This window comes from Vigna angularis, chromosome 6 (assembly GCF_016808095.1).
Source record: "Vigna angularis cultivar LongXiaoDou No.4 chromosome 6, ASM1680809v1, whole genome shotgun sequence".
Classification (NCBI taxonomy): Eukaryota; Viridiplantae; Streptophyta; class Magnoliopsida; order Fabales; family Fabaceae; genus Vigna; species Vigna angularis.
Window position 1 is genome coordinate 5,249,298 of NC_068975.1, and position 14,766 is coordinate 5,264,063.

Consider the following 14,766-nt stretch of genomic DNA (forward strand, 5'->3'; position numbering starts at 1 on the left):
AACTAGTAGCAGGGATTTTATAAAGTTATTTTAAATTTTATTTTAAGTTATCAGAGTTTATGTATTTGAAGGATTTAAACTTACTTCTGATCATGTAATGGTTATTTTGAACTATGTTAAATTCAATTTCAAACATTTAATTGTAATTGTGAAAAAAACTAAGTTTTAAAGCATTTTAATGACTAAACTAATTAGGGAGTTACAAATACAATTAGTATTCCCCATGGAATACACACTCTCACAACCACTTATATTCACTTTACATATAAAGATAGTCCCTAATCTGCGATGTTCCGAAGTTTTTACTCTAAAGACCTTGATGAGCAAGGGAGACGGATCTGATGTTGCGATGGTAGGACGACTCGACCACCTTGTTGTGGGTATAGTATTGTTGATGTTAGACCATTGAGGGGAAGGTACCAGAAAAGAGCTGTTGGTTATGGTCATGAAAGAACTATTGGTTGTGGCTAGGAAAGAGTTATTAGTAATAATGAGGAAAAGAGTTGTAGTTTATGAATAATCGTTTGAATGTGTCCTTATGTTATGTAATATGTTGGTTGTTTTACTATGCATATGTTTTTACTGTTAGCTGACCCATATTTGTTTCTATTTGTGGCGATGATCATATAAAGTTTGTGTTATATGAGAGCTAATGTTAATGCAAATGTTTCAGGTGGTGTGTAGACGTAAGAGAGAATGGATAAACTTGTAGCAGGGATTTTATAAAGTTGTTTTATATTTTATTTGAAGAAGTTATCAAAGTTTATTATTTTGAAGGATTTAAACTTACTTCTGATTACGTAATGGTTATTTTGAACGATGTTAAATTCAATTATTTAATTGTAATTGCGAAAAAAAAAATTAAGTTTTAAGGCGTTTTAGTGACTCCCATAATTAGGGTGTTACAAATACAAATAACATTCTCTAGTGAATACACACTCTCACAACCACTTATATTCACTTTACATATAAAGATAGTGCTCGATGTGAGATACTCCGAAGTTTTTACGTAAGACCTTAGTGAGCAAGGGAGACGAGTCCGATGCTACGACTCGACCACCTTGTTGTGGGTATTGGAATGGTTGATGTTAGACCACTAAGGGGAAGGTATCAGAAAAGGTTGTTGGTTATGGTCATGAAAGAGATGTTGGTTTGTGGTCAGGAAAGAGTTGTTGGTTATAATCAGGAAAATAGTTGTTGTTATAAATGATTGTTTATGTGTCCTTATGTTATGTAATATGTTGGTTGTTTTACTATACATATGTTTTTACATTTAATCACGGTCCAATGTCATCTAAGCATGTTTTTACCTTATTAATCAAATTGTGAAATCATTGATGTGTAACATACCGAAAGGTTACCAAGTCGGTTGGTGACCGTTCGACTAACTTTGTTTGAGATTTTCGAAGTTGACTTTCTATGTAGTTGACCAACCGAATGACGTAGATCGGTCTATACGGTACATTAAGCAATTTAGATTCTTCAATTTTTAGGTTTTCATGACTTTATTCAACTTTTGACATGATTATCCATATTTTTTTACATGACTTGAAAAATAAGAAAAAAAATTATTTAATGGCAATTAATATAATTTTGAAACTTTAAATTAAGCAAACCTAAACATATATTCTAATAAGTCCAAAAAGTATAATATCACTTAAAAGATAAAACCAATAATAGTTTATATACGCATTTTCATCTTAATCCACCAAGACTTCTTTTGAGACAAAACAATACTTCATTAATGTACTTGAATTCACATCACTATAAAAGTCTACAAATTACATCTAAGCCTTCTTCTATATTCGATTGAATCTTAACCAATACATGATTCTGTTCGAAATTTTTGAAACACGATCATACCTTCCGATAAAATGTTTTCCACAAAACATTGTATACAAGAATAGTATAAAGCAGAAATAACTTTTGATGATGAACTAACCAAAAGACAAATATAACAAAATACATGTTTTTCTGAATTTATTTGGAAAAAGTAGTATCAGTTTCAGAGGGTATATCCACAAAAAGTAGTATAAACAAGTTTCTTCAACCCAAGACTTTTATTCCTGCGCCTTATAAAATTCTTGGACGACTTCCATTCATTCTTAGAATATATAAAACATTTTAGAAATCCTATTTCAGAATAAATGAAAGAGACTCAAGAATCATTTGAGATCCAAGAAACACTCAGTTTAAATAAACTATGCAACCATAGGCAAAGTTACCTTCCCAACTATGCTACGATATTGATAAAGTAAATCGACTAAATTCAATTGTTGGCATACAAGTTATTATTCATAAATTTACTTCTGATTCTACTTTGAAGAACCTTGCCAATCTCGTACCAACACATGAGAAAAGTTTACTTTATTGAATCTACACAGCATAGTCCCAAATGCTTTACAATCCTCTGCTGGACCAAGGTTTTAGATGGTCAACAAAAAAATCGGGTGTTGATAAAGGAAGAACAGCATTTGTTAGTCATAACGAATTCTGGAATGTGCAACTCAAAGAAAACCTAAACTACCTTGGCTGGTTCTCATTTTCCATCATGTAGGAGGGAAGAACCTGTTGAGATTAAAAGGCAAAGTATAGAATTCTTCGTTTCTGTTGTCACCTCTAAATGTTCTAAACTTCACCCACCACGGCATTCCTCGGTCCTTCTTCGACCTCTCAACCTCAAGAGTGTTGTCAAGGAACACTGCCACGATCAAACCTACCGTTGCCGGCGACGAGAATATGGTGTTCAAGAAAGCATTGAACTGCAATTAATAAAAAGTATCATTCTAGCATTTAGAAAAAACTACTAATTAAGACAATGTGACAGTAGTCAATATAGTGAGGAAATTCTTTTGTTGTAATCATTAACTTCTCTAGTTACTATAATTGCGACAATGATTTATCCTAGTGATAGTAACTAGGAAAGCCTAAAACATTGGTCCTAATGTGAGTAACTAGCAAAGCTAGTAGTTATGAGAAATCATGAAAGGGGAAGAAATCGATTTTGCTCATTACAAATGTAAAGGTCCATAGCTATTAACAAACACTCACCCATCCAGCATTAGTATGAACAGGACCGTGGTGTGAACTGGTCCAATATTGATTGAAAAAATGAGGGACGGATATTCCGAGGAACAGTGTGAGCCCGGTGATAATAAGGTTTCTCATAGAGTTCATGTTTGTGAACTGAAGAAATGATATGCCAACTGCAGCTGATGAGTATGGAAAAGCATTAGTGAATATATGAGCAGGAACAGCTTGTTACAATGCAATCTCAGTACTTACCAACAAGGCCAAACACAACACAATATATTGCAGCAAATATCGGGAAGGGAATGGATGCAAACACAGCTCCAAACTTTCCTGCAGGTGGTAATACAAGTGAAACAAAGCACAAGATCATGTAAGCAAAACTGTCTTCTTTTCTCTCATTGCCTACTGTTGTAATACAAGTGAAACAACTTTGATTGATCAAATGATTTGGAACCAGATTGCTCTTATCATAGTCAAAACTTGTGTCTGAAACATCAATACTTACCTAAAGTAGAGAAAAATATCATAAAACCAGCTGAAATTTGAACAACTCTGCGACTTCCAACACGGGTTAGACCAAGGAGTCCCACATTTTCCCTAACCAATCATCAAAGCTCATCAAGCTATCATAGAAAGATTTAACGGTCATATTCAGGGATCAAACTAGTATTAGCGATTCCTATTGGGCAACTTACACAGATACAGTGGAACCTGTTCCAGTTCCATAGAGACCGTCAAGCAAGATACCAATCCCCTTAAATAAACAAAATAATCTCTTAGATACATCTATCATTATTATTACTATAATTAACTAGGGGTTTGTTTGACCAAACTTCTCTATAAGGACTTCTACAAAAGAGAAATAAGAGGGAAAAAATGAAATAAGTTTCACCAAATGTTAAAATTAGCTAATGCAAAAGTTCTCTCATGACTTTTGTAAAATTTTATGTTCCGCTTTATTAAGTTTTAAGTCTTTCATAAAGTTGGGTATTTTCAATAGGGTCTCTGTTAAATATTTCTATTTTACTGTGTGTCCAAAAGTTTTATATTTTTTATTTGAGTATCTGCCAATTGATTTTTCCGTCAATGACGTAACATGACCATTACCTTGCATTATCATTGGTTACATGTCTCCACATGGAAAATAAAAAATGTCATAATTATATTTTAAGTTCTTCATAAATTTGGATATTTTCAATTGAGTTCTCATCAAAAAATTTAGTTGTATTGCATATCCAAAATCTTTCATTTTTCAATTAAACAAATTTTTAATGGAACGAAAATTATTAATAGGGATTCAGTTGAAAATACCAAACTTTAAAAGGAACTTAAAACTTAATTACGTTATTTTTTATCTTTCATGTGGAAACATGAAAATGCAAGATAATGACCATATCACCCTAGTTAAAAATTCTAGGCACTCAATAGAACAAATTTTTTTAATAAGGATTTAATTGAAAATAATTAAATTTATAAGGAACTTATTAAAACTTAATTAAGCTTTTATGTTTTAACTTGTACATGAGCTAATTTTAGCAAATGGAAAACTTGTTTCATCTCTTTTGTTATCTTTTTCTCTCATAAATCCTTACATGGATGTTTGTTCAAACATGCCCTCCCCTTGTCAAAGTAAACTTACCTGCCAACCAATGCCTCGACTCAACACATAAGCAGGAGGTGGAGTAGCAATTGCCAAACGAGATGCTGCCTTGTATGCACCAGTTGACTGCATGAAAATTGTATCGTCAAGCCATTGTTGGAAATTCAACCAAATGAAGGAAGGGATTCTTGTTATGATTATAAATCTCCTCTGAAAGTATTACTTTGTCTCTACTAACCATGATTGGGGGTAAAATACTTTACAACAACTTAAGCAGGTTTCAAGATGAGAATACTGTCATAATCAAGTTATAGAAGCAATATAGTAATTTTCTGATCTGAAGATAGGCAAAAGCAAACCCAAATAACAGTTGTCTGGGAAGGGGAACAAAATAAGAAACTACTAGGAAGGAAAAAGGTACCTCCACCATTGATACAATAACTGCAGACATCATTGCAAATGAATGACCAGCAGAAAAAGTGGGTGGACCCCATTGGAGAGGATATGGTAACATGAACCTATTAGATTTACGAAAATAAGTAAACTTAGAACTCGCCAAAACAAATGAAAATCGATTATACAAAATTAGTTTTTCAGGGTACCATGGTGCAGTAGATATCAAATTAGCTCTGTCTGTGCGACAACTGTTCTGTGTTATGGTGGCTTTGTGCCTATAAGCTCCACTGGCAGTCAAGATGACAGAGTATATCCAAACAATTGTGACACAAATCAAAACAGGAAAACGCTCAAAGATAGGAATGTCTCTATACAGTCTCACATGCTTTAGATACTGCAAATTACACCAAATTAGCTTGCCTGAAGGAAAATTTTTAATAATTTTGTGAACACCATTTTCTGGTTATACTAAATCACTTACTTGTGACAACCCAACAATCAACAACAGCATTGGTATGCCAATTTCTACACAGTTCCCCAACTGAAACCAAAAGTAATAAAGAAAGTTATGAAAAATAGTATGGAAATATTGTTTTTATCAGGCTATAGTGACCATGGTTAATCAAATATTTTTGTAAGTGTTAAACAACCATGAAAAATAAAATAGATTGAGCCACACCTACCGCAGGAAATCCTCGTTGAATGAACCCTAATCCAACCAATCCAACAACAGGTGCCATGCCAAGAGGACTGAAAAATCTGGAGAAATACATATAATAAATGCTTGAAAACTTGTTTTACTATTTTCTAATTTTGAACACAAGCAACTAAAATACCTTGAGAAAAGACCCCATATTTGGCTGTAACCGAGGACTATCTGAATACTAGAGGCCACAATTAGAGCTCCTTGTATAGCGCGCATGGTTTGTAAAAATCTCTGCAAACCAATCAGATTGCAAGATCTCTTTCAATACCCTATCAAATAAGAAATTATTTTAAGTATATTTCAAAGAAAACTTCAATAACTTTATGGAAGATCCCCAAATTAGTTTTGGTTGCCAATATGATCTATCCAAACATCTAGTTCACATGTCACTGGAACATATAATTTTAAACCAGAAAACCTATTAAAAATTGAGACTAAAGTCAAGTTTGATGATTTGGGACTTCCCTAGTACCATGATGCTTTAAAACCCTGGGATTCTACAAGTCATCTAAAACTCGTCATATGGATTCAATGAATTTCATAAATACTGGCAAGTAATTTTAGAGTTGATTAACAATTGGCATATCCCCAACTATAATCCTCCTATTTTCCCTTTTGAATTATTATTGTAAGATGTTAGTGCAGAATATCAAATTCGGGCTTCTGTGACCTCTGAAATGGTTGTTTCCCAAAAATGCATTCGGAGAATATCTGTCATCCATCACATCCAAAATCCGTAGACGGCTATTTCAACCCCCAAAATCAAATTGAGTCACCCGGCTCGATCCATCACGGGTTAGTTACTTAGTGAGTCAATGTAACCTGGTTTATTTATCATGGAAAAAATTTGAACTCAGTCCCGCCCATCACGGGTTGGTGGGTTAGATGGGTTGCCTCACTTACTCACTTAATTACAAGTTTTGTTTTTCAATTAAAAAAAAATCTAATTCAAATCTAAATAAAGGAAGAATCTTAAATTATATTTATGATCAATCAAACATAATATTTTATTCACACAAAGATATCACAAACAAAATTTTGAGTAGCTTCCTAGTGATTCAAATTTGTTTTCACATAAAAATTGAGTTACTAAGTATAAATTTGTGGATTTTTCATGCTGATTAATTATTCCATACAAAAGTAATTCCTCGCTAGCCTCCATTTCAATATTTTTCAATATTTTGTAAAATGACTAATCCAACAAAAAATACTTATTAAAAGGGTTGGTGAGCCAACCCGATTTACCACGGGTTCAACCCGGGTGTGCCGGGTTCTTAGTAAGCCGGGTCAAAATTGGTTCGTATCGATATCTCAAATTTTTTTTAACCTAACCCGACCTAAACCTATGGTGGGCCGGCTTAGCTCACAGGTTCAATCCGTTTTGACAACACTACTTAAAAGCATGGGATTCTACCAGTCATCCACAACCTCATAATATGGATTAAACAAAGTTCATATATACTAACACCAGCTCATCAACAATTAGCATATTTGCAACTAAAGTTCTCCTATTTTCCCTTCCAAATTATTATTCATCGATGTTTACTAAGAAGGTTAAATTCTGAACAAACATCGAATGGCTTCTATGAAACTTTTAAAATGGCAGTTTCCAAAAAACATTTAGAGCATACCCATCACGTATCCAAAATTGATGCTTCTTGATCAGTCGTTTAATGCTAAGAATTAAAAGCCAATATTTAAATTTATGTTTTTCAAAATATAAAAAGAAAATGAATAGATAGAGCAGGAAACTTACTTCATGAGGATCATTAATTCGCTGCAAGGACGAGTCACTAATAATATAAGCAATTGGAATTACATATGCAAACGAGCCTCCAACTACAGCAGGAAGTCTCGTTCCAAAGAGTGCTTGGAGAAGTGTGTTAATACCGGCTACAAAAAGCAGTGTCTGTATTACTTGCGCCTTGTCACCCTGTTTAAACAAGAAACAAAATAAGTAACATTTAAAATCGGTATCAAATGACTATGAAAAGAAACAAGTGATTTACACATGAAATGGTGGATCCTACTAAATATGATCCCTTCCAAAAATATTAACATGAAAAGAAAAAACCGCTTAAAATAAAATTGGACAAAAAAGATTAAATCCTAGAAGACTAAATGCATGTCTAAGTGTCACTTTGTGAATGAAGAACATCTAAACTAAATAACACAAATTCAACTTACAGAACTTCCTCCCATAGCTGGAACAAGCATTGAAGGGATCATCACACTTGTGCCAAGCATCAATATATAATTTTGAAATGCTAATAGGATAGTTTCCACTGCGATACAAGTTATTCAGTGAGGGAAGTAGAAAAGTAATAGATAATTGATTTCTCGGTAGCAACAATTAGAATGTAAGAGAATCACCCCCCTATATGTAGATTTTAACTTTCAAAATATATCCTTTAAATTATGCAGAACATCAGACCGATTGCAATATCACCATCCCCAACACTGGAGAATTTGTCTATTACTTTAGCACAAAAAATAAGGTTTAGTTTTCAAAATCAGAAGTGGCCCTAGATACTCACTTCTCATGAACAATGTATCATGAGCCTTAAGAGATACCCACTTGTTGAAAACTGAAGACGTTTAAATTCTATTGATCTATCTTCCATATTTATTCTCCTCATAGAACCATCAGAAAAGTTAAACCTTCTTTCTCTAGCAAAGGACCAAATGAAAGAAAAAAACATATATTTTATTTTCAACAAGCAAAAATAAATAAAGGAGCTTACTATAAGTATACTAACTCTTTAAAGAACCAGCTGAGAAATGGATCTCAAAATTTCATCGTTTAGTGAATAGCACGAGAGTGACCTTAGAAAAAACACAAGTCTTTTGAAGAAAACTGTTGGACAACAACATAATTAACGGAGGATCATGCCACAGAAAAAAAAAAATTGTCTTCTTTTTTCATAACTGAGAAAAAGGAGTATCCAAATTCCAAGGAAGTTACTGCCGGTGCAGCACTTAACGTAAGGTCATGAAAATTAAAATCATCATATATTTTTCAATTTCATCGTAACAGAACAGACTAGATCCTTCAGTTCTTAGCTGCAGTGTACCATGTCCCACAAACTTAACTAGTTTCAGATAACCCATTGAAAAAATCCAAGAACCCCAGAACATCAAAACAATAGAAAAACAATTCAAAAAAATGTGCGTAAAGAATACATTAGTATAAGTCGGGCCATAACTTTCAAAACATTGTTACAGTAGTAGATATTGTTTTAAAATGACAGGGCATAATGGTAACTGCATTATAAGGTCATGATTAATAGTTTTATTTTAGTATGGTTATTACTTATCACTGTTTCAAATAAAAGAATAACCTCCTGAGCAATCATAGCCAAACAGAAAGATGAATAGGTTCTAATAAAAGAAGAACATGTTTAAAAAAACAGTGTAACAGAAAAGTGCAGAGTCTCACTCTATCAAAACGACAACATAAAGTTTTGAACTGTAAATCCACATTTTCGGGACTAATGTAACAGCATAGTCTTACACTTCTAACAAACGTTAAGTGACATATCACAGAAAACCCCAACACACGAAAGAGCTTCAATTCAAGTAAAGCAAAGAGCTTTCACTCATTTCTTCAACCCATTGGAGTTCTTTACCGTAAAAGGAATCAACTTGCCTAAGAAAGCGTCGTCAAGGAGGTCGCAAATAGAAAAAGAAAAAAGCTTACACAGGTCACATTAACAAACTCTTGTTTTGGGATGGAAAGGAACATTTGAAACTAAAAATAAAGTGTAAAATGAGGACTGAAATAAGCAAGTTTGAAAGAGAAGGACCCTTTTTGAGTTTAGCATGAGTGTGAATTCTGTGTGGAATGTTGAAAACAAACAAACCCAATAATGAGGGAGAAAGAGGAACAAAACAAGATACCCCATGGAGGATTGGAATCTATGCAGTACTCGAGGTCCTGAAGCTGTTCCATTGGCGGGTGGGTAATGTCAGCCATTGTTGAAGCTTATTCAGAGAAAGAACTTCGAGGGAGAAAGGAAACTAAGTAGAAAAGCAAACACATGTGAAAAAGAAAACGAAAGGAAGGAAGGAGGAAACAGAGAAGAAGAATTCAGAACAAAATAAAGTGCAGATATAAAGTGAACTGCAAAAGTATGAATATTTGCTTATATTTATATTCATATTTACGTAATAAAGTAAACCAGAAAGAAAGGTTTGCGCTTGTGTTATACTCTCTTCTGTTTTGTCATATTTCAGTTTCTTTTCTTGATTACTTTTTTTTAATTTGAAACAGTGATAATTTACAGAATTACCCCTTCAACTCAATTTAACAAAAGTAGATGTGCCCCGCAAATTTGAAGGTGAGGTATGTTGGTCATAAGGCTTCTAAACGAGTTGACTGATGTTCAATTATACTTTTTATTTTTCTGATATATATATATATATATATATATATATAACTATTTTTTATTTAAAAACATAGAAACTGTCTAAAGAAAATAAGATATATAATCTTAGTGAATTTAGATATTAAAAAAAATATTATTATTATTAGTTATTGCAAATATTTTAAATGACATGAGATATTATTATATATAATTAGATATTATGGTTAGATAATAATAATATACATTATTGATAAATTTATAATAAATTAGAATAAAAATGTATTATCATAAATAAGAAAATAGTAGAGAAAGAGTTGGATTGATTCATAAATATTAAGATATAGAGAAAGGGGTGATTTGGTATTTAGAAACTGTAGAAACTCTAAATTAAAGAGACAAAATAAAGGAAGAAAGGAGATTGGCATTTTGGAAGAAAAAGAGAGAGAGCAACGGGAAACTCTTAGTGTAAAAGAAGATTGGTGGTGTTTTAAGGTTGTAGATAAAACCTTATGATTGACCAAGGTATAGGGAAACTTATTGTTTCGGTTATGGGGCTAAGTCACCAAACTCCTTCACAATTTGCCTTCTTGTCGTCCGGTCTCTCTCCAAGCTCTGTTGTCTTGCTCTTCCGTCCGGGAAGGAACCTGTCAAAGATCCTCCGATGCCAAAGTCAGTATACGAACCGTTCGACAATTCAATAGAACAGTAATAAATGTGCAGTAAATGCAACCTATCTACCACTTACCTTTGACCTGTATTTATAGTTTTCGCCGTGGGCTTGGGATTAGTGAAAAGTTAATCACGGCCCAATTCTAGCCCAATGGCTCTAATCGCTATTTACCTTAATCATGGTCTTAATGACCTAGAGAACCTACCGGCCGGTTTAGTATAATCGTCCGGTTAGGTTGATACAGCGTTTCCTTCTTTGGACCGTCCGGTCAGTATGGTACACAAGCCCCCCAAGCCCTAGTGCATGTAGTGAACGTTGGGTTTAAGGTCGGCTGATATCTTGTTTATGGGTGTGTGGGTGATGACAAATTTATGAACACCGAAAACGGTGCCACAAACTTGTTTAACAATCGGCAAGTGTGACCGAATCGTATCAAGTAATAAAACTAGGTAAGACCAAGTATCGTTTTCCCAAAGGACTCACGACCTAGTTAGTTATCTAATTTGTTGATTATTTAAGACTTGTAAACGATTGATTGTAGGTTTTTAATGCAAAAGACAGTAATTAAACATGTATGCATGAATTTGATCAATGGCAAAAAGAGTAAAACAAACACGTAATGAATGATATGGATGAGTATGTTGTTGGGGTTATCAATTTCATCTTATCCACTCTCATATACTTTTAGGAATTCATCAATCTTTTCATCAATGTTAATGCCACTCTCTAAATTATCTTGTCAAGAAGGCCTATCCTTAATTATGAGTTCATACAATTCCTACCATTCCTAGTAATTAGTTCTGAAGTGCAGGAGCTTAAAGGCAACCAATATGCTATTGGGAGAAATTCCCCAAATCTAGATCTCCCCGTACGTTCCCATATCGACAAAATCAATAATCATAGCAATGAATGAGTTAAACAAAGCAAGCATTAAGCAAAGAGGAAAAACCCTAACTAATGATGAAAGAAAGCATGTATCTTAAAGTAAGATGTTAAAACACAAATTCCATATATGAGAGTTTCACAAGACTACATTGATTCCCCAACAACAATACAAGGTTTAGTTCACCATATTCATGGTGAAACTAGATGAACAATAATGAAAGAATGAAAGATAAAACCCTAGAAAGGTGAAAAGGTAGCCTGAGCATCCAAGATCTTCCTTCAAAGGGGTGGAAAAGAGAGTGTTTGCTTCGTCCCAGCCAAAGATACAAACCCTAGGAACACCTAAAGCTTATATATTGTTCGTAATAATACAGAAAATTAGGCCCAAGCCCAAAATAGTGCCGCTCAGCGGTAAACTACCGCTCAACGGTAAGTGCGTGAGTTGTTTTCCTCCCCTCAGCGGCCTTTTCACCCCTCAACGGAGCCAACGTGGGTTCCTGAGTGTCGCTCAGCGGTAAACTGCCGCTGAGCGGTAGTTGCGGCTTCTCCTTTTGCACTTTTTGATGTCTTTTCTGATTCCATTTCTATCCTTCTTCACTTCTTTCACCAAATTCACCTTAAAACCTGCATAAAACACTAAAATCAAGCATAAACTTGTCCAGCTCTCTTATTTCCAAAAATATAACCAAAAACATGATTTCAAGCTAGTTTCTAAGTGTTAAAGGTTGCTTTTAGTATCAAATTTAAGCATGAAAATAACAGTTGAAAAACTGTTATCACAACCCCAAACTTAGAACTTTGCTTGTCCTCAAGCAAACAAAATGTAACTCAATCTTCTACCAATCTGTACAATGGTTTACTCCATTCAAAATCCTCTTTTCAAAATAAGTAAAAACTTCAATCAAACTCATGACAAAGATTTCAATCAAGACATGCACATGCTTTGGGTGTTCACAAAATCACTTAATATCCAACAAATGCTATTTTTCATGAATGATCAATCAATTAAGCATGGATGTTCATGTGCTCATGGAATATTTCCTCACTAAGTAAAGTGTTTCACTCAAACACAAGTGTATAAGAGGTAATCACTCATTCGCTCTACTATCACAATGTCACATGAATTGGCTTTGCCTTTCATTTAACCACAATCAAATAAATTCACAAGCATGCATCATCACAAGGACTTTTCAATGGATTATAATGTGGCTGGGCTAACAAGAAAATTGGTTTTTCTAGATCACAAAACCCTTGAGTTAAGAGAATCATAAAAACACAATCATTCTTACTTTCCCAACTTTCCTTTGCATTGAGCTTTGCTTTTTCTTTTCTTTTCTTTTTCTCTTTTTCTTTTGCTTTTCACATACTTAATTCTTAGCTCTTAGCTTAATGCTTTCAATTTCCCTTTCTATTTTCCAACAACCCCAAACTTGAACATTTATCAATACCACAAAACATTTTCTACTGAACTCAAGGTAAAGTTTTCAACAAGGGTTTTAAATTTGTGTTCAAGGCTAAGGGTTCAAAGGATAGAACACATAGTGTTCTCTTTTAGTGGCTTATTTCATGCAATTTGGCTAATATAAGGGTTTCCAACAAACGACCTTGATCATATAATGCAAACAAGCAATTGATTCAATCATAGAAAACCTAGGCAAAGTTATTCATGCTTCCAAAGTAATAGAACTCAATCACAAAAACTCTAGAGCTCAAAACCTCACATATAAGCTCATTCACATTTGACATACACATCCTGCTTAATATCACAATCATAATCATAATAACTTGCATTTGTTCACAAAGCTTGTGAACCACCTGTATAAGCATGTAATGTGCACATCTCAACATCAATCTATATCAAAGCATCATCAAGCATTACTTATCAAACATTCACAATCATAAGCAAACCATCATAACAGATAAAGTTTCCAATTGAGTACATCAAACCCTAAACAAAAACACAAATAAATAAGTTCAGAAAACCAAACAAAAACATAAGTCCTGCTTTAGTTATGATAGCATTCATCAGTAAATGCTATCTCAGCTCCTTATCAATCTGAGCTGTCATCTATATCCTCCTCTTCTTCCTCATCTTCAGCATCCTCAAATGCATCATCCTCATCATCATCAGCATCATCTTCTTCCATCTCCATAGCTGAAGCTTCAGCTGCTTCAACTCTATCTCCTTGTACCTGCTCTTCTGGCTAGGCTACCACATTATGAAATTCCTCCATAGTCCACCTGTGTGCTGGAGGTGTATCATACATTCCGACAATCATTTCAGTAGTGGCCACCTACCCTCTATGGATAGACTGTAACTGTTCACCTATAAGAGACATGTACATGTCCCTCATCTGGAAAGGTTCTACTTCATGAGTCTCAGCAGATGCCTGACTCTATGCTTGCCCTCTTTCTCTGCGAGTACGGTGTGGTGGAACTGGCTGAGCTGCCTCCTCACCTCCATAGTATTGTTTGTAATAGGCCTCATCAATTGTTTTCCTTGGCCTTTCAAATGGTGAAGCAGAAGTATCCACCCCAGCTATCTTGCAGAGGTGCGTAATCAAAGAAGGATGTCCTAAGGGTGCTTTGCTGTTTGTTGTGTTGGCACACATCTTTATCTCATCAACTATTACCTGTCCAATATTGACATTCAAGTTCCTGATTGCACAGTAAAGGAGGAGTGCCCTACTAAGAGTGATGTCTGACACATGAGAACATGGCTGAATGTTGGAATGAGAAAATGTCATCCAATACTTTGCAAGAGGAGTCAAGTCAGTTCTCCTAATGTTAACCACAGAGCCAGTTCTATTCCTCTGAAAATGTCCTCCAGGTACACATAAAACTCTCTCCACATCATCAAAATCACTGCCTTCTTCCATATAGAGAGCAAACTGGCACTGCTCACCAGCCCACACAGTATCCAAAAAGTTGTTAATGGAATCAGGATCATACCTAATAGCATGGCCTCTGGCATAGCCTAGGTAATTCTCAGCTGGATAATCACCAATCTTTCTTGCATTACTGTAGAATTCTTTCACCACAGCTATATTGGCAGGTGTAGGGTATGTGGCTAGCTTCCCCCAATCATTCCCTAACAATTGCTCTCCAA

At 34.3% G+C, this 14,766-nt stretch overlaps 1 protein-coding gene across 5 annotated transcripts; it reads right to left on the bottom strand.

Annotated features, from left to right (window-relative positions):
* Positions 1-2,352: 2,352 nt before the first annotated feature.
* LOC108341179 (nucleobase-ascorbate transporter 1) lies at positions 2,353-9,841 on the bottom strand. Of its 5 annotated transcripts, XM_017578840.2 has the most exons (14): positions 9,636-9,841; positions 7,923-8,020; positions 7,492-7,668; positions 5,866-5,966; positions 5,713-5,788; positions 5,511-5,570; positions 5,236-5,423; positions 5,055-5,151; positions 4,673-4,759; positions 3,729-3,787; positions 3,539-3,630; positions 3,286-3,363; positions 3,052-3,212; positions 2,353-2,762 (listed from the first exon to the last, which is right to left on the bottom strand). In XM_017578840.2, exons 1-14 carry the CDS (start codon positions 9,709-9,711, stop codon positions 2,550-2,552), a joined length of 1,563 nt encoding a protein of 520 aa, XP_017434329.1. In that variant the 5' UTR covers positions 9,712-9,841; the 3' UTR covers positions 2,353-2,549. The 5 variants fall into 5 exon arrangements, with proteins under 5 accessions (XP_017434329.1, XP_017434328.1, XP_052735703.1 ...); XM_017578839.2 differs by having other exon boundaries at positions 5,055-5,423; XM_052879742.1 differs by lacking the exon at positions 3,729-3,787 and having other exon boundaries at positions 2,624-2,762.
* Between the last annotated feature and the right edge of the window lie 4,925 nt (positions 9,842-14,766).

Excerpts from the sequence above, each read along its gene's own strand:
- LOC108341179 (XM_017578839.2), bottom strand. The coding sequence starts at position 9,711 with ATGGCTGACATTACCCACCCGCCAATGGAACAGCTTCAGGACCTCGAG. Across the intron at positions 7,669-7,922 it reads CAGCTATGGGAGGAAGTTCT|GGTGACAAGGCGCAAGTAAT; the intron begins GTAAGTTGAATT and ends TTGTTTAAACAG. Across the intron at positions 5,967-7,491 it reads GAATTAATGATCCTCATGAA|AGATTTTTACAAACCATGCG; the intron begins GTAAGTTTCCTG and ends ATTGGTTTGCAG.